The sequence below is a fragment of the Geotrypetes seraphini genome, chromosome 1 (assembly GCF_902459505.1).
Source record: "Geotrypetes seraphini chromosome 1, aGeoSer1.1, whole genome shotgun sequence".
Lineage (NCBI taxonomy): Eukaryota > Metazoa > Chordata > Amphibia > Gymnophiona > Dermophiidae > Geotrypetes > Geotrypetes seraphini.
In genome coordinates this window covers 124,158,081-124,184,864 of record NC_047084.1, presented here as the reverse complement: position 1 = coordinate 124,184,864, position 26,784 = coordinate 124,158,081, and the positions used below count along the sequence as shown (strand labels likewise).

The 26,784-nt window shown below is 43.2% G+C and overlaps 1 protein-coding gene across 4 annotated transcripts in view; it reads left to right on the top strand.

Moving 5' to 3' along the window:
* Positions 1 to 26,784, top strand: part of LOC117357363 (EF-hand calcium-binding domain-containing protein 14-like) — a 298,105-nt gene that overhangs the window by 163,433 nt on the left and 107,888 nt on the right. For 3 of the 4 annotated variants that reach the window (XM_033937827.1, XM_033937816.1, XM_033937836.1), the window contains 2 exons: positions 16,332 to 16,516; positions 25,289 to 25,371. In XM_033937827.1, the coding sequence (XP_033793718.1) occupies positions 16,332 to 16,516; positions 25,289 to 25,371 (268 nt within the window). The remainder of the gene's footprint in view (positions 1 to 16,331; positions 16,517 to 25,288; positions 25,372 to 26,784) is intronic. The other variant, XM_033937846.1, reaches the window with a different exon arrangement.

The window sequence follows — 26,784 nt, the reverse complement described above, 5'->3', positions numbered from 1 at the left end:
ACAAAGAAAAGTCAGAATCCTGGTCAAACCCCTGCGGCGTACCACAAGGATCTCCACTATCCCCTACCCTCTTCAATCTCTACACTGCTTCTCTAGGAACGCATCTGGATAATCTAGGCATAACCTCCTATAGTTATGCGGATGACATCACCATCCTCGTCCCATACGATCATTCTAAACCTACCATGACAGACAAACTTCACCAAACACTTGAAGCAGTCACAACCTGGATGGAAAATCAAAAACTTAAACTCAACCAAGACAAAACCAAATTCATCCTCCTAGAAAATGACAAGATCCAAACCACAACCATCCTAGACATAAACGCAACCAAATATCCCATCCAAACCACCATAAAACTACTAGGCATGACCATAGACAGATGCTGCACAATGCAACCGCAAATAAATAAAACAATTCAAAAATCATTCGCAATCATGAGAAACCTGAGACAAGTCCGAAAATTCTTTGAAAGAACACAATTCCAACTTATAGTACAATCCCTAATACTAGGTATATTGGACTACTGTAACATACTCTTCCTTCCATGTCCTGCAACCACGATAAGACAACTCCAAACAATCCAAAATACAGCTTTGAGACTCATCTACTCATTGAAAAAACATGACCACATCACTGAAGCCTTCATCAACTCACACTGGCTCCCAATCCAAGAAAGAATCCAATTCAAATTCTACTGCATATTATTTAAAACCCTACACGGAGACAGCCCATCATACCTGAACAATCGCCTCATCCAAGCACCCAGTACCAGACACAGAAAAACGCACTCCCCATTCATACCCCCCCCAATCAAAGAAGTAAAAAGAACAAAACTACACGACGGCCTCCTAGCCACTCAAGCCGCAAGACTGGACAACCAGATCTCCAACCTTCTGATGACCACCCCAGACTATAGGACGTTCAGAAAAGAAATAAAAACCACACTTTTCAAGAAATTCCTGAAACAGCAATAACAACACGACCTCTAAATGCTCTTAAGATCTACAACTTACCTCTCTAGCTAATCATTGTAATTCTGTCTTTTTTAAATTAACCTTTTGTAATCCGCCTTGAACCGCAAGGTAATGGCGGAATAGAAATCCCTGATGTAATGTAATGTAATGTAATATTAGCAGTATCCCTCAAAAACTGGGGAAGCAATATATTAGCAAACTATGCTACATTACATCATCTTAACCACAAGTCAAGATATCCTGACTAACTTGCAGCACAAAATCAGAAAAAGGCCTCAACATATAGTTCGGTCTTTAACGTTTTTCTGAACTTGAACCGGTCAGAACAGGTCTTCAGAATGCCGGGAAGATGGTTCATTCCGACCACGGATATCATTGCTCTTCTAAATTTAACATATCGGACAACATTTTCCTTCATACAGTTCATTTTCATATACCTTCTGACCTCAACGCCCTCCCACAAATTCTGATAGTTCACTGGCACATCGCCAAACAAACTCTGATCAACTATTGATAGCATCTTTTTTTCTTTTTAAATCTTTATTCATTTTAAAACCAGCACAAAGTGCAACATATTATCAATCAATTAACATTATAAACAGCACTCACTTCCTTCAAATGATACAATAAATACATAACCTCCTCCCTATCCCCACCCACCCTTCCTAAAAGCACTTAATAAGAACATAAGAACTGCCATCTCCGGATCAGACCTTCGGTCCATCAAGTCTGGCAATCCGCACACGGGGAGGCCCAGGCAGGTGTACACCTGGCCTAATTTTAGTCACCCATATCCCTCTATGCCTCTCGTAAGGAGATGTGCATCTAGTTTGCTTTTAAATCCTAGGACGGTCGATTCCGCTAAAAACCTCCTCTGGGAGAGCATTCCAGGTGTCCACCACTCTTGTATGAAGAAGAACTTCCTGATATTTGACCTGGACTTGTCACCCCTTAGCTTCAGTCCATGTCCTCTTGTCCGTGTCACATTGGCATTGTAAATAATTTTCCTGCTCTATTTTGTCGATTCCTTTCAGTATTTTGAAAGTCTCGATCATATCACCTCGCAGTCTCCTTTTCTCAAGGGAGAACAATCCCAGTCTCTTAAGTCGTTCAACATATTCCAAGTTCTCCATACCTTTTATTAGCTTCGTTGCTCGTCTCTGCACCCTCTCCAGCAGTTTTATATCCTTCTTTAGGTTGGAAGACCAATGTTGGACACAGTATTCCAAGTGTGGTCTGACCATTGCCCTATAAAGCAGCATTATAACTTTCTCCGATCTACTTGTGATTTCTTTCTTTATCATGCCTAACATTCTGTTTGCTTTCTTTGCCGCGCATTGTGCCAACGGTTTCAGGGTCCTATTTACAGTACGCCCAGGCCCTTTTCTTGTTCACTCTTACCCAGAGTTGCACCTGACATTCTATACTCGTGTTCCTTGTTCTTTCTGCCTAAATGCATTACTTTGCACTTTTCCACATTAAACTTCATCTGCCATTTCTCTAACTGACACAAGTCACTCTGGAGTTCTTCGCTATCCTTCTGCAATTTGATTGCCTGGCATAGCTATGTGTCGTCTGCAAACTTGATGATCTCACTGGATGTTTCTTCTTCTAGGTCATTGATGAAAATATTAAATAAGATGGGCCCAAATACCGAGCCCTGGGGCACACCGCTAGTCACTTTCTCCCAGTCTGAGAATTTCCCATTTATGCCCACTCTCTGATTTCTGTTCTCCAGCCATTTGCCCATCCATCTTAGTATAACTCCCTCTATTCCATGGCTTTGTAGTTTCCTGAGAAGTCTTTCATGTGGAACCTTATCGAATGCTTTCTGGAAGTCCAAGTATATTATGTCCACTGGTTCTCCTGGTCAATTTGTTTGTTCACGGTCTCAAAAAATTGAAGTAAATTCGTCAAACATGATTTCCCTTTCCTGAAGCCATGTTGACTGGCTCTCATCAGGTCATGTGTATCCACTATACTATCTTTAATCAGTGCTTCAACCATCTTTCCAGGGACAAACGTAAGACTCACAGGTCTGTAGTTGCCCGGTTCTCCTCTTGATCCTTTTTTGAAAATTGGCGTGACGTTCGCTATCTTCCAATCGTCCGGTATCTATCCAGTTCTAATTGACAGGTTGGCAAGTTTTTGTAAAAGCTCTCCGATTTCAACCTTCAGTTCTTTTAAGACTCTCGGGTGAATTCCATCAGGTCCAGGGGATTTGTCGCTTTTAAGATTGTCGATCTGGTAGTATATCTGGTCCAAGTCCACTTCTACTGTGGTGAGGCTGTCCTCTATTACTCCTTTGAACACTTTCACTGCTTCTGGTATTGTTGCAGCGTCCTCCTTCATAAAGACAGATGCAAAGAAGGAATTTAGTCTGTCTGCAATTTGTTTGTCTTCCTTGATGTACACTTTTCTTCCCTGGTCATCCAGCGGTCCCACCGCTTCCTTTGCAGGTTTTTTTCCTTTTACGTATCTAAAGAAGGGCTTGAAATTTTTGGCCTCTTGTGCTATTTTCTCCTCATAGCCCTTTTTGGCATCCCTCACCGCCTTGTGACATTTCTTCTGATCATCTTTGCGTTTGTTCCAAGATTCAGTTGTTTTTGTGCGTTTCCATTTTTTAGAGGAGTCGTTCTTTTCTTTTATGACTTCCTTCACCTCTCTAGTAAGCCATGCCGGTTGGGGATAATGGTGATCCCTGTGGCACGCCAGATGGATTGCTCCATGTATCAGAGAGATTGTAATTAAAACGGACTTGGTAGGTGCGTGAAGTAAGAAAACCTCTCCTCTGATTCCAATTGCGTCTAAGCATTGTAATAGTGTCCCATGGTCCACCAAGTTGAAGGCAGAGCTCATGTCAAATTGCATGATTAGGGCATTGAGGCCCTTTCTAAACAAGTAGTGTACATTGTCCAGGATAGCCGCAATTACTGTCTCAGTGCTAAACAGAGGCCTAAAACCGGATTGAGTTTCGTGCAAGAGAGAGAACTGGTCAAGATATTCCATCAGTTGGGTGTGTACCATTCCTTCCATGATTTTTACAATAAATGGGATGGTCTATAGTTGGTTACTGATGTTGGTGATTCTTTATGATTTTTTTGGAATTGGGGTTATTATAATAAGACCTTTGTTAGTGAGGAATTTTCCATTCTTTAGGTTATTGGTCAGGTAATTCAATAGGGATAGTTTAAAGTCTAATGGAGCTACTTTCATAATTTCTGGGGGACATGAGTCCAGGACACAGTATGATTTAGAGTATTTGTTATATAACTTGATGTAGTTATTCCATTCTAAATTGTGGAAGGAACTCCAAATCATGTACACTGGTATTTCATTTCTTTGTATATCAGATGATTGATGTTTGTATTCGGCAATTATCGAGTAGTTATTTCTTAGGTTTTTAATTTTTGAATCGAAATGTTGTGCTAGATCATTTGCTGAGGGTAACTTGATGTTTTGCATGGGTTGAGTATAGCGTGTGGTGTCAAATAAATTATTAACTATGTTGAACAGTTCTTTAGTATTAGTTCCGTTTGGGTTAGTGTTTGATGAGTTAATTATGGATGAGTAAAATATTTTACGTTTTTCTTTTATCTGTTGTTTGTAGAGTTTTATGTTGGATCTCCAGTTGTTCTGGTCTGATAGCTTTCCCATTTTTTTCCAGATTCTTTCTAATCATCTTACTGATTGTTTCATTGTTAGGAGTTCAATGTCAAACCATTTGTTGTATTTGTTTGAGCAGTTTTTGCTATTTTGTTTGGGGGCAATTTTATCTAAAATGGATGTGCTAGTTTTCATCCAGTGATCATAGAAATCAACTCCTTCTTCTATCTTTGTTTGTAGATCATATTGTGACCAATGTTCCTCTGGGTTAATATGTAGAGATTTTGTGCTTCCGTGATAGTATTTTTCAGTTTTAACTTTGTCCATCTTTTTCTTGAGCCGTTGTTTCACCATGGCTTTCATGCTATCGTATCTTCCCTTTTTAAAGTTTAAGGTCGTGGTTAAGGTTTTGGTATGTTTCCCTTTCCCGATGTCAAGTTTAAAGTTGATCATGTTGTGATCACTCATCCCCAGTGGGACCGTGACTTCTACTTCTTTTGTCGGTCCTGTAATGCCATTTAGGACCAAGTCCAAGGTGGCGTTTCCTCTCGTTGGCTCTCCCACCATTTGTTCCAGAAAGCAGTCCCCTAGTGCTTCCAGGAACTTGGCCTCCTTGCCGCAGTTCGAGGTTCCCAGGTTCCAGTCTATCTCCAGGAAATTGAAGTCTCCCATGATTATTACATTACCTGTCTTACATTCTTGTTTAATTTCCTCTATCATTTCAAAGTCTGTCTCCTCCATCTGTCCTGGGGGTCGATAGTAAAGGCCAATTTTTGTGTCTGCACCATTGTGTCTAGGAATCTTGATCCAGAGGGACTCCAGCTTCTTTCTGTCGTAGCCTCTCTAACAGTTTCTACTCCATCCTGAACATATAGGGCAATACCTCCACCTTTCTGCCCTACTCTATCTTTTCTGTATAGTTTGTATCCCTGTAATACTGTGTCCCATTTGTTTTCATCATTCCACCATGTTTCTGTTATGCCAATGATTTCCAGTTCATCGTGTCTTGCTATTGTCTCTAATTCTCCCATTTTGTTTCTCAGACTTCTAGCATTCGTATACATTCATTTGAGTTCCCTTTGTGTTACCTTCTTGGACTTTCTAAGCTTAGCAGTCTTTACTATTTCTTTCACGGTATCCTTTTCTGCTTCTGCGTTGTCTCCTTTATTTGCTTTGTGGTCGTCCCCTCCCGTGTCTGAGTAGTTGTCTGTAGTTCCTTCTTCGGGGCATCCTGTCACCCAGGTCATCGACTGGTGGTCGACTGTCGGCTTTCCCCTGTCCTTTAGTTTAAAGTCTTCTCGGTGGCCCTCTTCATGTTGCTGCCATTACTCTTGCTCCTTTCTTGTTGAGGTGTAGTCCGTCCTTTCTGTAGTACTTGCTTTTTCCCCAGAACGCCATCCAATTGCGCATGATGTCAAAGCCTTCCTCTTTGCACCATCGTCTCATCCAGGCGTTGATCGCTTGCAATTCCCCTTGCCTCTTTCCATCCGTGCTTGGTATCTTCACCTCCCTGATCTTCAGTTTTCTTCCGAGTGAGCTGAGCTGGCCCTTCATCTCTTCCCTGTCATACTTTCGTCCACTCACATCGTTGGTTCCCAAATGGATAAGCACAGCAGTGTCCTCTCCCCCTGCACTGTCTATGATCCTGGAGATCCTGTTGGCCACATCCTTCAATCTTGCTCTAGGCAGGCAGGTGACGATTCTATCCTCTCTCCCTCCTGCGGTGTGGCTGTCCACATGACGTATAATGGAGTCTCCTATGATGATCCCCATTGTGAACATTCCCTTCTTTGCAAAGTTGATGGAAGGTCTGGTCAACCAGGATCTAGTATCCTATCTGGATAAATTCAGCATTCTAAATGATAACCAGTCAGGTTTTTTCTCCGAATACAGCACTGAAACTGTTATTGCTTCTATGCTAGATTCCATCCATAGCCTGTTTAGCCAGGGCATAAGTGCACTAGTCCTGCAACTTGATTTAAGTAGTACCTTCGACTTAGTTGATCATGCCATTCTTCTAGATTGTTTGGAGTCAATCGGTAACATAGTAACATAGTAAATGACGGCAGATAAAGACCCAAATGGTCCATCCAGTCTGCCCAACCTGATTCAATTTAAATTTTTAATTTTTTCTTCTTAGCTATTTCTGGGCAAGAATCCAAAGCTTTACCCTGCACTGTGCTTGGGTTCCAACTGCCGAAATCTCTGTTAAAACTTACTCCAGCCCATCTACACCCTCCCAGCCATTGAAGCCCTCTCCAGCCCATCCTCCACCAAACGGCCAACCTCCTCCAGCCCATCCTCCACCAACCATGCAAGTCTGCCCAGTACTGGCCTTAGTTCAATATTTAATCTTATTTTCTGATTCTAAATCCTCTGTGTTCATCCCACGCTTCTTTGAACTCAGTCACAGTTTTACTCTCCACCACCTCTCTCAGGAGCACATTCCAAGCATCCACTATCCTCTCCGTAAAGTAGAATTTCCTAACATTGCCTTTGAATCTACCACCCCTCAACCTCAAATTATGTCCTCTGGTTTTACCATTTTCCTTTCTCTGAAAAAGATTTTGTTCTACGTTAATACCCTTCAAGTATTTGAACGTCTGAATTGTATCTCCCCTGTCTCTCCTTTCCTCTAGGGCAGGGGTGTCCAATGTCGGTCCTCGAGGGCTGCAATCCAGTCGGGTTTTCAGGATTTCCCCAATGAATATGCATGAGATCTATTAGCATACAATGAAAGCAGTGCATGCAAATAGACCTCATGTATATTCATTGGGGAAATCCTGAAAAAATCCGACTGGACTGTGGCCCTCGAGGACCGACATTGGACACCCCTGCTCTAGGGTATACATATTCAGGGCTTCCAGTCTCTCCTCATACGTCTTCTGGCGCAAGCCTCCTATCATTTTTGTTGCCCTCCTCTGGACCGCCTCAAGTCTTCTTTCGTCCTTCGCCAGATACGGTCTCCAAAATTGAACACAATACTCCAAGTGGGGCCTTACCAATGACCTGTACAGGGGCATCAACACCTTCTTCCATCTACTGACTACGCCTCTCTTTATACAGCCCAGCATCCATCTGGCAGCAGCCACTGCCTTATCACACTGTTTTTTCACCTTTAGATCTTCGGACACTATCACCCCAAGGTCCCTTTCCCCGTCCGTGCATATCAGCTTCTCTCCTCCCAGCATAGAAACATAGAAACATAGAAAGATGACGGCAGAAAAGGGCTACAGCCCATCAAGTCTGCCCACTCTACTGACCCACCCCATTAAGTCTGAGTGCTGATGACTTAGTTCCTTAGCTCGACCCTCGTAGGAATCCCACGTGGATGTCCCATTTATTCTTAAAGTCCAGCACACTGGTGGCCTTGATCACCTACACCGGAAGTTTGTTCCAGTGATCCACCACCCTTTCTGTGAAGAAGTACTTCCTGCTGTCACCACTAAATTTCCCTCCTCTGAGTTTAAGCGGGTGCCCCCTTGTGACCGAGGGTCCCTTGGGAACGAATATGTCGTTTTCCACCTCGACACGACCTGTGACGTATTTAAATGTCTCAATCATGTCACCCCTTTCCCTGCGCTCCTCTAGAGTATAGAGCTGCAATTTGCCCAATCTTTCTTCGTATGAGAGACCCTTGAGTCCGGAGACCATTCTAGTGGTCATCCGCTGGACCGACTCGGCTCGAAGCACATCTTTACGGTAATGTGGCCTCCAGAATTGCACACAGTATTCCAGATGAGGTCTCACCATGGTTCTGTAAAGTGGCATTATGACTTCAGGTTTGCGGCTGACGAAGCTTCTCTTGATACATCCCATCATTTGCCTTGCCTTGGATGAGGCCTTCTCTACTTGTTTGGCAGCCTTCATGTCTGCACTGATGATTACTCCCAAGTCCCGTTCTTCTGAAGTCCTAGCTACTGCTTCTCCATTCAAGGTGTATGTTCTGCATGGATTTCTGCTGCCGAGATGCATGACCTTACACTTCTTAGCGTTGAAGCCCAGCTGCCATGTTGAGGACCAGTTTTCCAACATGATCAGATCCTGCGTCATACTATCCTTGAGACTGCTTTCACTTACTATATTACACAGTTTGGCGTCGTCGGCGAACAGTGCTACTTTACCCTGAAGCCCCCGGGTCAAGTCCCTTATGAATATGTTGAAAAGGGATGGTCCCAGGACTGATCCTTGCGGCACTCCGCTAGTCACCTCTGATGTCTCAGAGAGGGTGCCGTTGACCACCACCCTCTGAAGTCTTCCACTCAGCCAATCATTGACCCATGCCGTTAGTTTCTCACCTAACCCCATCGATTTCTTCTTGTTTAATAGTCTACGGTGCGGGACACTGTCAAAAGCTTTACTGAAATCCAAGTACACTATGTCCAGAGACTCTCCCGAGTCTAACTTTCCTGTCACCCAGTCAAAGAAGCTGATAAGATTGGATTGGCATGACCTGCCCCTAGTGAATCCATGTTGACAGGGATCCCTCAGATTTCCCTCATCCAATATCGTGTCCAATTTACCTTTAAGCAAAGTTTCCATGAGTTTACACACTATTGATGTGAGACTCACTGGATTGTAATTCTCAGCCTCTGTTCTGCAACCCTTTTTGTGCAGAGGAACAATGTTGACTGTTTTCCAGTCCAGGGGGACTCTCCCCGTACTTAGGGAGAGATTGAAGAGCATGGCTAACGGTTTTGCCAGAACATCGCATAGCTCTCTGAGCACTCTTGGGTGCAAATTGTCCGGTCCCATGGCTTTGTTCACCTTGAGTCTTGACAGTTCTCTGTAAACATCAGCTGGTGTGAACTCAAAATTCTGAAATGGGTCTTCCATGCTTTGCTTTGCTTCCAGACGTGGCCCGTGCCCTGGTGCCTCGCATGTAAAGACTGAACAGAAGTAATCATTCAGTAGTTTGGCCTTATCGGAATCTGTTTCCACATAGTTCCCTTGTGGCGTTCTAAGGCGTACTATCCCGTTTGCGTTCTTTTTCCTGTCACCAATGTATCTGAAGAAGGATTTGTCCCCTTTCTTAATGTTCTTCGCTAGAGTTTCTTCCATTTGAAGTTTGGCCTCCCTGACTGCTGTTTTGACCGCTGCAGACTTTGTCCTGTATTCAATGTTTGCTTCTTTTTCCCCCGTGCGTTTGTATGAGAGAAATGCTCTTTTCTTCTCTTTGACGAGGTACGAGACCTCATCAGTGAACCATTGGGGTTTCTTTTTTCTTTGCTGTTTGGTTACCGATTTTATGTAGCGTTTAGTTGCCTCATGAAGGGTCGATTTCAAGGTTGACCACATAGCTTCCACATTATCAGTTACTTCTTGAACCTGGAGTGTCTGATGGACGAAATCTCCCATGCGTGCGAAGTCGGTGCCCCGGAAATTGAGTACCCTTGTTTTTGTTTGTGACCTAGGGAAGCCTTTCTTAAGGTTAAACCATACCATGTTATGGTCACTGGTGACTAGCGTTTCTCCCACCGAGACCCCCGAGACGCTTTCCCCGTTCGTAAGTACCAGGTCCAGGATGGCCTGGGCCCTAGTGGGTTCTAGTACCATTTGTTTGAGCCGTACTCCCTTCATGGACGTTAATATCCTCCTGCTATAACAAGTTGTCGCTGAGAGTGTGTTCCAGTCTACATCAGGCATGTTGAAGTCTCCTAACAGAACAACGTCCCCTCGTAAGGAGATATTCTCAATGTCTTCAATTAATTCTGCATCCTTGTCCTCCGATTGTCTTGGGGGTCTGTATACCACACCAAGGTACAGGCATTTTTCTCCGCCTCTGGCCAGGTTTACCCAGATGGATTCCCCAGTATACTTGACATCCGTGATCCTGGTTGTCTTGATGTTCTCTTTGATATAAAGTGCTACCCCTCCTCCTAACTTACCCTCTCTTGTCTTGTCGAAGCAGGTTGTATCCTGGTATAGTTATATCCCACCCATGAGAGTCTGTGAACCATGTTTCGGATATTGCTACTACATCTAGGTCTGCATTAACTATTTCTGTTTCTAGTTCTAGAAATTTATTCCCTAGGCTGTGTGCGTTAACATACATAGCTCTCCACTCTTTCTGTTTACTAAGCTCCTGTAGTGAGCTACCCATTTGAATTAAAGTGTCACCTAGCGATTCTTTTGCAATAAGGGTACTTACCTCAGACTTAGAAGTGGAGTTTTGGTTCGCCCCATCAGGATTGTTACTTACTGCTCTGGTGTAAAAGTGGGTACCCACCCCCGACTTACCTAGTTTAAAGCCCTTCGAAGTAGGCGGGCTAGTCTGTGTCCGAAGACATTCTTACCTCTGTTGATCAGGTGGAGTCCGTCTGGTCCCTGTAGTCCCTGTAGTGCCTCTCCGTGATTCATATACGGTTCCTTCCTATTATTAATCCCCAAATGCATTACTCTGCATTTCTTTGCATTGAATTTTAGTTGCCAGGCATTAGACCACTCCTCTAACTTTTGCAGATCCTTTTTCATATTTTCCACTCCCTCTTCGGTGTCTACTCTGTTACAAATCTTGGTATCATCTGCAAAAAGGCACACTTTTCCTTCTAACTCTTCAGCAATGTCACTCACAAACATATTGAACAGGATTGGCCCCAGCACCAATCCCTGAGGGACTCCACTACTCACCTTTCCTTCCTTCGAGCGACTTCCATTAACCACCACCCTCTGGCGTCTGTCCGTCAGCCAGTTTCTGACCCAGTTCACCACTTTGGGTCCTAACTTCAGCCCTTCAAGTTTGTTCAACAGCCTCCTATGAGGAACTGTATCAAAGGCTTTGCTGAAATCCAAGTAAATTACATCTAGCATATGTCCTCGATCCAGCTCTCTGGTCAATCAAAAAATTCAATCAGGTTAGTTTGGCACGATTTACCTTTTGTAAAGCCATGTTGCCTTGGATCCTGTAACCCATTAGATTCAAGGAAGTACACTATCCTTTCTTTCAGCAAAACTTCCATTATTTTTCCAACAACTGAAGTGAGGCTCACCGGCCTGTAGTTTCCTGCTTCATCCCTGTGACCACTTTTATGAATAGGGACCACATCCGCTCTCCTCCAATCCCCAGGAATCACTCGCGTCTCCAGAGATTTGTTGAACAAGTCTTTAATAGGACTCGCCAGAACCTCTCTGAGCTCCCTTAGTATCCTGGGATGGATCCCGTCTGGTCCCATTGCTTTGTCCACCTTCAGTTTTTCAAGTTGCTCATAAACACCCTCCTCCGTGAATGGCGCAGAATCTACTCCATTTTCTTGTGTAGCTTTGCTAGACAATCTCGGTCCTTCTCCAGGATTTTCTTCTGTGAACACAGAACAAAAGTATTTGTTTAGCACATTCGCTTTCTCCTCATCACTTTCCACATATTGGTTCCCAGCATCTTTTAGCCTAGCAATTCCATTTTTCATCTTCCTCCTTTCACTAATATATCTGAAAAAAATTTTGTCTCCCTTTTTTACATTTTTAGCCATTTGTTCTTCCGCCTGTGCTTTCGCCAGACATATCTCTCTCTTGGCTTCTTTCAGTTTCACCCTGTAGTCCTTTCTGCTCTCCTCTTCTTGGATTTTTTTATATTTCACGAACGCCAACTCTTTCGCCTTTATTTTCTCAGCCACTAGGTTGGAGAACCATATCAGCTTCCTTTTTCTCTTGTTGTTATTGATTTTCTTCACATAAAGGTCCATAGCCATTTTTATCGCTCCTTTCAGCTTAGACCACTGTCTTTCCACTTCTTTTATGTCCTCCCATCCTAACAGCTCTTTCTTCAAGTACTCTCCCATAGCATTAAAGTCCGTACATTTGAAATCTAGAACTTTAAGTATCGTACGGCCGCTCTCCACTTTAGCTGTTATATCAAACCAAACCGTTTGATGATCGCTACTTCCCAGGTGAGCACTCACTCGAACATTAGAGATACTCTCTTCATTTGTGAGGACCAGATCCAATATCGCTTTTTCCCTTGTGGGTTCCGTCACCATTTCTCTGAGCAGAGCATCTTGAAAGGCAGCCACAATCTACCTACTTCTTTCCGATTCCACAGATGGAACATTCCAGTCCGCATCCGGCAGGTTGAAATCTCCCAACAGCAACACCTCCTCTTTCCTTCCAAACTTTTGGATATCCACAATCAGATCCTTATCAATTTGCTGCGATTAAGTCGGAGGTCTGTAGACTACACCCACATAGATAGAAGTTCCATCTTCTCTTTTCAGAGCAATCCATATCGCTTCTTCCTCTCCCCAGGTCCCTTGCATTTCAGTCGCTTGGATATTGATCTTTACATAGAGAGCTACTCCTCCACCTTTTTGACCATCTCTGTCCTTCCTAAAAAGATTATACCCCGGTCTCTCCGGCAATGTGTTAAAATGGTTCCAGGGTTTTCTAAGTAAACGATCATACCATACTCAGTTCAGAAAAAAACAAATTCTTTCTGGCGAGTCCAAACGACAAAATCAAAGATTCATAATTTTCCTTGAATGGTCAAGTCTTTCCTATCACAGATTCCATAAAAATTCTGGGAGTGACACTAAAACACAACCTTACCCTTGAAGCACACACCAATTTACTGGTCAGAAAAGGCTTTTCCGCATTATGGAAACTAAGAATCATCAGAAAGTACATCGACACAACCTCATTCCGCTTACTGGTGCAATCCTCCATTCTAAGCTTACTTGACTACTGTAACATCATTTACCTGGGGTCTTTCAAAAAAACCATTCAAAGACTCTGAAGCATCCAAAATTTGGCAATCCGACTGATCTTTGGGCTAAAAAAATGGGAACACATTACTCCCTACTACTAAAAACTCCACTGACTTCCCTTGGAAGCAAGAGTGCAGTTCAAGTTTGCCTGACTCTGTTACAAATCCATTCTTGGCTTGGCCCCCATATACTTGGTTCTCCATTTTATCTTAGATTGTTCATCCAGACCCACAAGCAGAGTTCACCTGTTTAACCATCCAACACTAAAGGCCTGCCGTTGCAAAAGATACCTGAACAGAACACTTGCCTTCCAAGCAGGTAAACTAAATGATTGGCTGGGCAATATTATCTCGCGCTCCTCATCCTACCTAAATTTCAGAAAATTATTAAAAACAAAACTGTTTAACCGATTTGTATCCTAAGACCTCTTATGCCCGACCTCTTGTTTGCCAAGATCCCTTATGCCTTCCTCTGTATCCTGCTCACCTATATATATTGTACCTATATATTGTACCTGTATCCTGCTTACCTATATGAATTGTACCTATATTCGCTGATTGTACCTATTCGCTGATTGTCCAGCCCTTCTTTGTTGTAAACCGCCTCGAACTACTACAGCTTTGGCGGTATCTATAATAATAAAACGCTAAGCGCGCATGCGCACTCGCGCCGCGTGTTCCCTGATCCCTGATCTGTCGGGATGTGGCGGCATGAGTGTGCATGCGCTAGATGGCGCGGAGTGAGGGGCCGGCACTTAGGGGAAGGAGAGCAGGCCCGGGATTCGGCTGGCCCCAGCCAGGCAAGACCCCCCTTCCCCGCCTCACCCAGGCCCCGGCGGTCCCCGCCGGCAGAGAAGGAAAGAAAGCTCGGTGGTGGGTTGGCGTGACAGCGGCATGGGCTGCGCCCGCCTAGCACCGCGGAGAGGCCCAGACCAAGGCAGCCGATGACTGGCTGGGGCGATGGCGCTCAGGAGCCCCGGCTGAGAGCGCGACACTGGTAGGTGGCCGGGCGCTGTGGCTGTCCGAGGTGGGAGGCGAGGCCATTAGAGCCGGCTGGGAGCGCAAGACTGGTAGGTGGGCGGGTGCTGTGGCTGTCCGGGGGTGGGAGGCGAGGCCATTAGAGCTGAAGGGAATTTCAAAGAAGAAAAGCAGCAATGCTAGATATCTAGAAGCTCCCTAAGTTTGTGGCATATGCCATATTATAAAGTGTTACTTCGAGACTATGGGAATGGGGAAAATGCACATTTACTTGGACCTCTCAGAGTTTTTAAGCTGTAGAGGTGACAAGGTAGCTTTCACCTGGGAGCGCGAGACTGGTAGGTGGGCAGGTGCTGTGGCTGTCCGGGGGTAGGAGACGAGGCCATTAGAGCCGGCTGGGAGCACAAGACTGGTAGGTGGGCGGGCGCTGTGGCTGTCCAGGGGAAGACAGACAGACAGGGGGGCCAGGGAAAGAGACAGAAAGACAGACAGGGGGAAGGGAGAGCGACAGAAAGAAAGACAGACAGGGGGCCAGGGAAAGAGACAGAAAGAAAGGTGGCAGGGAGAGATACAGAAAGAAAGAAAAAGAAAGAAAGAAATGCCTAAGTCTACACATCTATTCTAGGACCCGTTAATGTAATGGGCTAAAAAACTAGTATAAGATTAAAATTATTATTATTATTATTATTTCTTCAGAGGTTCCTTGGGGGTTGTAAATCCACGTCCATGGTGTAGGGCCAATCTTCTTCCTCCTGCGATACGCTTGAAGTTGTTTTTGGCTCTTTGTGTGTGGGGATGTCTTCATGCATTCTCTCTCTTTCTCCTGGTGTGCGGTTGTCCCCTATCTCAGCTTCAGTCTCTTCTGAATTTGTAGGGGTGTCTTCTCTCCTCTCATCCAGGCCATCGTCCTGGGTTGCTCGGGTACAGTTCTCTAGCCCTAGGATCTCCACATGTTGCTGGTGAGCTTCCTCAATGAATCTTTCTAGCTCCTTGACCTCTTCGTTTGCACTGAACTCCACTAGAAACTTCTCCTGTTCGCGGATTCTATCTTCAAAGGTGAGGAGTTCTTTTTGTTCCATCACTGTCTCCTCTAGTAGCCGGACTTGCCGTTTCAAGCTATCCAGCTCCATGCACCGACTGCAAATGTATGCCCGAATCCCCGAAGGGAGGTAGTCATACATATTGCAGCCGGTAAAGAAGACTGGAAAGCTCATCTTCTGACTTCCTTGGGCTTCCATTTCTTGCTTCCCTTCTGAGTTGTCTAAGTGATTTGTTGTGAACCTTCTCTCTCTGTCAACTGGATGATTTCTGACTTCCTGTCTGCTGTCTTCCTGTTTGTTGTGAGTCTGCTGGTGTTGCTGTGTTGGTACCTAAAATTCCTCAAGAAAGTTTGTATCTGCAAGCAATGTATTATTGAATCTCCAAACAGGTCTACTACAATCTTGTTCAGCAAAATTAAATTCAGTCCAAACTCTAGCATGATCTGATGAAATAATTGGGTCTATGCTGGCTTTTGTAACCTGTTGAATTAATGGGTCTGAAATAAAAATGTAATCTATTCTTGAAAAGGATTTATGTACATGGGAGCAGAAGGAAAATTCCCGAGCATTAAAGTGAAGAATTTGCCATATATCTTTCAAGCCACAGCACTGTATTAAATTATCTAAGCCCATTGATTTGATTAGCTTTCTAGGTTATTTGTCCAACAAGGGATCTATAACAGCACTAAAGTCCCCAGCTACTATTAAATTAGAAGAAGCCAATGGCAAAAGCAAATATTGAAAAATTTTCAAAAATTCAGCCTGATTTGAATTAAGGGCATAAATATTAAATAGCAGCAGAATATTTTTCCCTGAGCTCATGCGTACCTGAACCTATCTTCCTTTATAGTAAATACTGATAGCATCTTAATGGAAGTTGTACCTTGAAAAGAATATGAACAGAGTAAAGACAGTCCTGGAAAAGACTGTGAAGATGGTGCTGAGCCTGCACCAAACATTTTATGAGAAAAGAGAAGGGGATTGGCTAGGAATTGTTGAATCCTCAAAGCATTCTCTATGTTTGTGTAATGGCAGGAAGGTCTATGTTGGCACGACTGGATCCCGAAAATATGCCAGCTGGAAACAGTGCCCCTGGCTTTTGCACTCCTTTCTCATCCTACTGCTCATCACCTCTCAGGCTATAATGGGGATCTTCCTTTTTCTCACCCACGGGGACCTGGAAATGATAAAGTACAAACAAGCTACAATCTTTGGGCACGGTAAGGAAAGATACTCTGGAAGTCTACTCTCAGAATTCAACCTTTACTTTCACAGGGCTCCAAGACTTGAATTAATGTTCAAGAAAAAGTTCTGTGGGGCTTTTTCAGATGTTTAGGTTTAAAGATTATTTTCTGTGAAAATAAATTTATAAGAACATAAGAATAGCCTTACTGGGTCAGACCAATGGTCCATCAAGCCCAGTAGCCCATTCTCATGGTAGCCTATCCAGGTCACTAGTACCTGGCCAAAAGCCAAGGAGTAGCAACATTCCATGCTACTGATCTAGGACAAGCAGTAGCTTCTCCCATGTCTTTCTCAATAACAGGATGCTGGAAATTATTGAAAAAGAGATGGTTAACAAGACTAAGAATGTCATAATGCCCCTGTATCGCTCCATGGTATGACCTCATTTGGAGTATTGCATTCAATTCTGGTCTCCTTATCTCAAAAAAAATATAGTGGCGCTAGAAAAGGTTCAAAGAACAGCGACCAAGATGGTAAAGGGGATGGAACTCCTCTAATAAGAGGAAAGACTAAAAAGATTAGGGCTCTTCAGCTTGGAAAAGAGACGGCTGAGGGGTGATATGATTGGGTACAAGTCGATCAATTTTTCGCTCCGTCAAAAATTACAAAGAATAGGGGACACTCGATGAAGTTACACAGAAATACTTTTAAAATCAATAGGAAGAAATTTTTTTTCACTCAGAGAATATTTAAGCTCTAGAACGCGTTGCCAGGGAATTTGGTAAGAGTGGATAGTGTAGCTGGTTTTATGAAAGGTTTGGACAAGTTCCAGGAGGAAAAGTCCATAGTCTGTTATTGTGAAAGACATGGGGGAAGCCACTGCTTGCCCTAGATTACATTACATTACATTAGGGACTTCTATTCTGCCTATACCTTGCAGTTCAGGGCGGATTACAAAAGAGCTAACAGGATATTTCCAGTGAAGTTACAACAGTTTTGGGGGGTTTTGTTTTTTTTTTGGTTACAAGGGAAGAGAAGTACCTGGATTAATTCTGGAAGAACTTGCAAATTGGATATTAAATTGACTGTACGTTACTGTGTGATATAACAAATAGATTACAGTTAGAGTACAAATAAGATTACGTAACATTTCAGGGATCTGAATACTTGGCTGGTGTTTTGGGGAGGAAGAGATTATTTAAGTGGAGGTTTTGGGGGAGAATTTATCTAGATCAGTAGCATGGAATATTGCTACATCTTGGGTTTGGCCAGGTACTAGTAACCTGGATTGGCCACCATGAGAATGGGCTACTGGGCTTGATGGACCATTGGTCTGACCCAGTAAGGCTATTTTTATATTCTTATGATACCTAACACTGAACCATCTGCTCCCGGGTGACTGTCGGCTTTCCCCCACATCTCAGTTTAAAAGCTGCTCTATCTCCTTTTTAAACATTAGTGTCAGCAGCCTGGTTCCATCCCGGTTAAGGTGGATTCTGTCCTGTTGAAACAAGAACCCCTCTCCCAGAAGGTTGCCCATTTCCTAACAAATCTAAATCCGTCATCCCTGCACTATCGTCTCAACCACGCAATGAGACTTTGGAACTCTACCTGCTTCTTGGGTCCTGCGTGTGGAACTGGGATCATTTCTAAAAATGCAACCCTGGAGGATCTGGATCTCAGCTTTCTACCTAAGAGCTTAAATTTGGCTTCCAGAACCTCCCTCCCACATTTTCCTATGTCATTGGTACCTACATGTACCAAGACAGCTGGATCCCCAGCACTATCTAAAATCATATCTATTTGATGCTTGAGATCCGCCACCTTCGCACCAGGCAGGCAAGTGACCAGGTGATCCTCACACCCACCAGTGACCGAGCTATCTACATGCCTAATGATCGAATCACCAACTACAACAGTTGTCCTAACCCTTCCCTCTTGGGCAGAGGCCACTGGAGACACATCCTTGGTGTGAGAGGATGTTGTATCCCCTGGTGGGCGGGTCCTAGCTACATGATTATTTCCTACTTCACCAGGGTGATGCTCTCCTTCTAGGAGACTTCTCTCCTCCAAGGCAGCTTAGGGGCTACCAGACTGGAGGTGGGACTTCTCTACAACATCCCTGTAGGTCTCCTCCAAGTCTGCTACTCTAGCCTCAAGGGAACACACTCGTTCTCTGAGAGGAGCTCTTTGCAGCGAGCACACACATAAAACCTCTCGCCAACTGGAAGAAAGTCACATATGTGACACTCAATGCAAAAGACTTGTATAGCAACCCTCTGTCTGCATCTTGTTATTGAGCTAATTAATTAACCTTTTTAAGCTACTAGGAATATATTAGACTAGTATAGAGAGTCTTAGGATTTTATTAAAAGTTTGTTCTTTTAAGATCTAAACCAGTGGTCTCAAACTCACAGCTCAGGGGCCACATACGGCCCGCCAGGTACTATTTTGAGGCCATCGGTATGTTACCATTGTTCTGGAATGTTGCCTGTCTCACTGCTATAACCTCACGCAAGCACATTCCTGTGTGTACGCGAATGTGAGGTGGAGTGAAGAGGACAATCACACACAGATGCAGGAAATCGCTTGCGTGAGGTTACAGCAGTGAGGCGGGCAACGTTCCATAACGTAAGGTAACCATTGGAGGCAGTGCAGCTTGTGTGTGTATGTACGTAATCTCATGAATTCTCGCAAAATTCGGCACCTCTCCTGGCGGTGACTGCTTGATGTAAGATGGCAGTTGTGTCTGGTGCTGGAGGAGGTGAGAGCCGAAGGTGGTTGCAGATGTGACCACCAGACACTTAAGGCACAAGTTTTCCAGGCACAAGTTGGATATTGATTCTCCTCTCTACAAAAAAAGCCTAAAGGACTACACCAAAATCTTGTCTCTTGCAGTTGATACTTAAATTTTGCATGAGGTAAAACTCTTTATAGTTTATAAATCTTTCCTTAATTGCTTCTGTTAATTTCAGCTATACACATGCAGAAAGTGAAAAACTATCTAAACTTCACTTTCTGCTTACAGCTGTGTATCAGAAGCAATTAAGGAAAAATTTATAAACTATAACAAGTTTTACCTCATGCAAAGTTGTAATTTCTTTAATAAGACATTAACTATTTTTTCTGTGGCCCTCCATGTACCTACAAATCCAATATGTGGCCCTGCAAAGGGTTTGAGTTTGAGACCGCTGATCTAAACTGTTTTTAGAAGGGAACCTGCAATTGAGCTTTTCTCCCCAAACCTATCAAAGCTCAGAGCAAAATAATGTCTACTTACCCAAAGATATGTCTTTTACTTTTCTCCTCTCAGAAGGGGAATGTCCTCGTCCCTCCTTCTCTAACAGACTCTACAGGCTACACTACTGCCTAACTGATTTTGCTGAGCTAAAATGAGAACTACAAAAATATAACCCACCAAAACCCAAGTTTACCTTTCCCAAGTTTGAATACCACCAGACAAAATGTTCCAATGCATGTATTTTTTATTTTCTCAGAAGAGCAGATCCTCTCAGTACCTCTTCAAGTGTGGGAAAAAGGGTGAGTTTCCAGATCTGGTGTGTAGGAATGCCACACAAAAGAAACACAAACACTCAGGCTTAGAGTCGAGAGGAGGCACTCCAAATGAATGGTCTCTCCCTCTTTTTAGTGAGAATCATATCTCCATTAATTACTTAGTTAATGCTCTACAAGGTTATAATTTCATAATGCATTTAAAGTGAGGATTAAACCATTGTTTATCTATATCATGTGTGTCTCAAAGCTACTATCTCACGTGACATATGAATACATAATAACAGTTATAATAAAGTGATTCCCAATGTGTACATTTCTGATATGTCTCAAATCTTACTATGTAAGCTAAGGCACTAATATAGTATAATAGAATGAAGAAAATTCCAAATAAGGTAAATAAACTGCAAGATGTTATCCCACAGTTTTGCCGTACTTCATTCAACAATATGTTATTTTGTCTTTATTTTTATTTTCACTGGTCCTCAGCGGGCCACCACGCACTCAAACTATCTCATTGTGCTGGGCTTTATGCTCCCACTCGTCATTGGATCCAGTATGCATTATTTTAAACCTTTTTAAGAAATAATTTAATGTACTCAACCAAATATATGCTAAAAGTACTTAGCTTTTGCAAGACGCTATTCAGGGGGGGTAAGTTCACCATTCACCAACATGTTTCGCCCATACGATTCAGAGGGCTTTATCAAGGTTCCCACTCCCTATAGAGATAAAAAAACTTAAGTTTCTGTGATACATCATAAATTCTAACATATATAATCTCCAACTAAGCTTAATCTAATACTTAAGCTTGTCCCTCATTTTCCCTCTTACCTCTTAAGCTATTCAACCAGACCATTGCGTCAGAAACGAAATGGCGGTGCCACTCTAAATCATCTATTTTATACGTTTCAACCCCCGACGTCAACGTCACGAAAGTACAGGGGCGTCGACATCAGACGCTGGAACGCCTACCTTTAAACTTTAAAGATATATGGCTACTTACGTTTATTCAAAGGATGATATGGAGGATAAATACCCCGGACCCGGGTATTATATTAATGAGGCCCACTCGAGCTCATTATTTAATCCATTCGGGACCACAGTGTTCAAACGGTAAATCCAACGCTGTTCTAAAGTATTAAGTCTCCCCTCCCAGCTCTACCACATCTATATAGTCAATAACTCTCCATTTAAGATGTTGGACCCCATGACCCTTGTCAATCCAGTGCTGGACTATAGGGGCTTGTAAGGTCGCAGTGACTTATGCTTGTTTAAGCGGATGTTTATTGCCCTCTTAGTACGCCCCACATATACCAAATCTCATGGGCAAACTATTATGTAAACAACCCTAGGAGTCTTACAAGTGGTTTTAGTCCTTGCCCTGACTACATAGCCCGACTGCGGATCAGTCCATTGAAGACCTTCAAGTGTAAAATTGCACCACTGGCATTGATGACATTTCTCATGGCCCTTCAGTGTGCCCTCACTTTCCACCTTCCTACCAGTTTTTCTTAGTGCCTGTCCAATTGTCTTACCCCTGCGGTACGAGAACATGGGGAGTTCTGTAAACCCTTCATGCAGGTTAAGTATGGGCCAGTATTGTTTTATCAGGAGATCAAAACCCCTGAGGCTTTAGAGTAAGGTAAGACACATATGAGCCGGTCCTCTTCCTGTACATTAGATTTTTCACTTAGTAATAAATCTCTCTGGGCATACCGTGCCAGTAGGTAAGCTTGTCTAGTGGAACTTTTAGGGTACCCTCTTTCAAGAAAACGGGTTTCTAGATCCTTCGCCACCCTTTTAAATTCATCTAAGGTGGAACAAACCCTCCGCACTCTAAGATATTGACTTATGGGGAGACTATGTCTTAAATGATAAGGGTGGAAACTATCAAAATGAAGTAACGTGTTTCGAGCTACCGATTTCCTGTACAAAGTAGTATTAATTTTTGTGTCTTCTTTTCTTATGAGTATATCCAAAAATTCTATCTCATTTTTTCTGAAATGGGCGACAAACTGTAAATTGGGGTTCCTAGTGTTAATCCAAGTGATGAACCTATTCAGATCTCTTTCTGTCCCCTCCCACAGAAAAAAAATGTCATCCAAAAATCGCTTCCATAAACAAATCGATTGGAAAAACTCAGAAGGATAAACAGTCTCTACCTCAAATTTACCCATGTATAATGTGGCTATTGAAGGTGCCACAGTGGCACCCATAGCCACTCCTTCTATCTGTTGGTAAAAAATACCATTATACTCAAAAAAACTGTCCTTTAAAACCCATTCAGCCAATTTTAACAGAAAAGGGGTAGATATTCTCAAATGTTCCATCCTATTCTTCATCACTTCCTCAATGATAGAGAGTGCTTCATTTTGGGGTATCTTGGTATAAAGAGATACCACATCTAGAGTTACCAGAAAAGATTCACTATGAGGAGTTATTTCATCCTGAAGAGTCCTAAGAAAATGGGAAGAGTCCTTCAAATATGACTTAACCTTAGCAGCTTCAACTCTAAGAAAAATATCCAAAAATTTGGAGAGTGGTTCCAACAGACTTTCCCTGGTATTTACTATAGGCCTCCCTGGGGGCATGGTAAGACTTTTATGAATCTTAGGAACAAAGCGGATGCCGGAGGTCCTAGGATATTTTTCCAAGAGGAACTGGTATTCCTTAAAAGTTAAATGGCCCTGTTCATAATGCTGAGCGACGAAGGCAAAAATATCCTTCATCAATGGGCCAGTAGGATTATCTGGCAAAACTTTATATGCTGTTGTATTACTCAATTGCCGTTCAGCTTCCTCTTGGTATTTTTGTGTATCTTGAATAATTATAGCCCCACCCTTATCCGCTTTGGTAATAATAATATTATCCATATCCCTAAGTTGGCGCAGTGTCTGATGTTGTTAAAAGGAAAGATTATATTGTATATCAGAGGATTTGGAAGATCTTTCATATTTAGTTATCCCGTCCAGCACCAAGTCCTTAAATGTGCTGAGGGGTATAGATAGAGGATTATTATGCAGGTCCTGGACCTGTTGGGCCGCCGCGTGAGTGGACTGCTGGGCACGATGGACCTCAGGTCTGACCCGGCAGAGGCATTGCTTATGTATCTTATGTTATGTATCGGGTCCATCTGCCCCGGGGGAGTCCACTTAGATTCTTTCTTAATAATGGATAGGTCTTCCTGAATGGGAATATCCGTTTGGGATTGAAAAAATAGCTTAATGTTAAGTTTTCTAATAAATTTATGAAACGCTATCTTAAGTAGGAAAAAATCCAGTCTCTCCTGAATGACATAACCCAGTCCAAGTTGAAGAACTTCCATTTGGTCAGATGTTAAAACCACAGACGAAGATATATTAATTACTAAGGGCATTATTTCAGCTTTGCTCCTCTGCCTCGGACTTGTCCCCGTCCTCTGTTCCTGGACTTTACATTTGGTGCCCTTGATGGCTGTTGTTGTCCTTCGTCCCCCGAAGTCCTGGTCACCGAGGAATCACCGGAATCACCACTCGTTAATTCAGATTCATCTGTGGATGCTTCAAATGCTACTTTCTTCTTAATTTGTGCTGGGATATTCCTTTTGTTCCAGGTGTAAACCTTCCCTGCCATATAATCCCTTTCATCCCTTTTCCATTTCTTGATTTTAGTTTGTTTTATTGATTCACGTAGTTTTTGCAGTGAATCATCCAGCTCTTTATATTTACTATCATATTCCTCCTTTTCCATTTTCCTCTGAAGCTCCTGTTCAATATCCACACTTCTTACTTTCAAATCTTGTTTGATAGCAGTAATGGTTTCAACCAACAATATCATCAGGTCACGGGAACATCTGTTTAAGATGGCTATCCACTTATCCATAAATGATTTGTCCATACCCATAAGCATGGGTTCTTTAAGGATACGTAATCCTCGAGGTATCATTGCCTTCTTCAGGTATTGAACAAGTGTGCTACCATGTAGCTCAGCCCGGATTAATCTTTTCTGAGTGAGTTCCCATTCTTGCCATGAAGGCGATCCAGAGGAATCCTCCATATCATCCAACAAAGCTGGTCTAGACAAAATAGACCTAAACTGTTCGTCCGTATATCCAATAAATTCTGTTTCTTCTTGTGCCATATTTACCATAGAATGTAAGCTAAGGCACTAATATAGTATAATAGAATGAAGAAAATTCCAAATAAGGTAAATAAACTGCAAGATGTTATCCCACAGTTTTGTCGTACTTCATTCAACAATATGTTATTTTGTCTTTATTTTATATTTTCACTGGTCCTCAGCGGGCCACCACGCACTCAAACTATCTCATTGTGCTGGGCTTTATGCTCCCACTCGTCATTGGATCCAGTATCAAATCTTACTATGGCATGTGACAGTCCATAGGTTATAATGCATGCTTCTTAAGCTCTCTTGATTAGCCTTGCTCAGGCAAAGTCTGATTGTTGCCCATCTAAAGGATGCTTAAACAAGATAAGAGAAAAAAGGTAAATGTATGTCAGGGTCAGGGAGGGGATATGCCTCAGCCTTCTGCTCAAGGTGCAACCCTTGTCCTTGCTTAGACTGTATACGTGGCAGGAGGGAGAGGAAGAGGAAATGAGAAACAGACCCAGGCCTGGATCCACACACAGGCCCAGATACGCACACAGGGCCTAGGTCGGTGTGCCGACCTGGCCTGCGCTCAGCACCACCTGCATGCGGACCCCGCCAGTGTTCTGTTGCCCTGGATCAGAACTTATCAGATCTCCATCCCTACACTGGTGAGAGGGCTTGGGGGTTAGGTGTTTCAGGTTGTCCTTATTAAGATCGGCTGGGGTAATTTAGAAGTAGTATAAGAGTAATTTGAGCCTAGGGATAGGTGGGCTGTGGGGAAGGTGGGTGGGCAGATAGTAATTTACAAGTTGCTGTGAAAACTCTTTAATGGAGATCCCCTACAACCATGTCTCTGCGATAGCAACAATATCCAGCTCTGCCTCTAACATCAGGGCTTGCAGATCATGAACTTTGTTGCTTAGACTGCAAATGGTTTTTGTTTTTGGAGAAAACACAAAAATTCACAGCAACATAATAGATAACAATCCAAAAGCAGCAGTAAAAGATTAGCCAACTACAAATAGAGAGGTCACAGCCAAGTCCAGGCACTTGTTTGAAAAAGCAATGGGCTTTTAGTGCTAATTCAATAACAGCTATCTGAAATAAATTCTGAGAAATTCTCTCTAGTATCCCATTTAAATGTATTTTTCAACATCTAATATTTTTTTCTGATATTTCTTTTGTCTTTTTTAATAATGAAGAAACAAACTATAGCAGCAATGTGGAGCACAACACAAGCAGCGCTGAACTGCGAGAATCCCAGTGGCAAGCCTGGAAGCAGCAGGTAAGTGATTATTTCCCTGAACTGTAAGTTAGAGAGTGACGCGGGGACAAAGATTCATTCCCATTCTCACCCTGTCTCCGCAGTGAAGTGCATTTTTCATCCTTGTCCCCTCATCATCCCTAGGCTTAATTTTCTTTGCCCATATCTCCCCACTCAAAGCAGAAAGATGATTTTATGCAAGTTTATGGGCCTAAGGCATTGCAAATAAACATTTTAAGCCTGTTTGTGTGGGTAAGGAAGAGGGGGAGTCTAACATTTATTTTTATGGAAAGAACATCTGTTTTACTACTTGGATCTAGCTAGGTACTTGGGACCTGGGTTGGCCACTGTTGGAAACAGGATCCTGGGCTTGATGGACCTTCGGTCTGTCCCAGTATGGCAGCTCTTATGATCTTATGTGAGCCAAGTCTAGGACAATGAAGCCATTGTGACCTCACTGCTGAGGTTGGCTCTTAGGCATTGGTGGAATGAGGCATTATGACATCACAATCTCAGCTCTGGAATGTTGCAACTCTTTGGGTTTCCGCCAGGTACTTGGGACCTGGGTTGGCCACTGTTGGAAACAGGATACTGGGCTTGATGGACCTTCGGTCTGTCCCAGTATGGCAGCTCTTATGATCTTATGTGAGCCAAGTCTAGGACAATGAAGCCATTGTGACCTCACTGCTGAGGTTGGCTCTTAGGCATTGGTGGAATGAGGCATTATGACATCACAATCTCAGCTCTGGAATGTTGCAACTCTTTGGGTTTCCGCCAGGTACTTGGGACCTGGGTTGGCCACTGTTGGAAACAGGATACTGGGCTTGATGGACCTTTGGTCTGTCCCAGTATGGCAGCTCTTATGATCTTATGTGAGCCAAGTCTAGGACAATGAAGCCATTGTGACCTCACTGCTGAGGTTGGCTCTTAGGCATTGGTGGAATGAGGCCTTATGACATCACAATCTCAGCTCTGGAATGTTGCAACTCTTTGGGTTTCCGCCAGGTCCTTGGGACCTGGGTTGGCCATTGTTAGAAACAGGAGCCTGGGCTTGATGGACCTTCGGTCTGTCCCCGTAGGGCAATTCTTATGTTCTTATCAATAAAAACTTGTGAGGCATACTGCGTTCTGCATTGTGCACAGAAAGCTAAACATCAGCCCAATACCAGTGATATTTTAGTCCAGACAATAATTTTCGTTCTAATTCCTCAGAATATCACACACAAATAACTTACTACTTTTTGCCACTGTAAAAGCAAACCAACTTAGTGCTTTTCTGAACATGAAGGTAAACCATCTAGACAGGGTCAAATTCTCTAAAGGTCATCCCGATTGCAGATGGTCAACTGCTGCCTAACCAGCCTATCAGGATGAATGTTTTTTATTTAAAAAAACTCCCCAGGCAGGCCGCCTACATTGTGGTTGCCTCTGAGA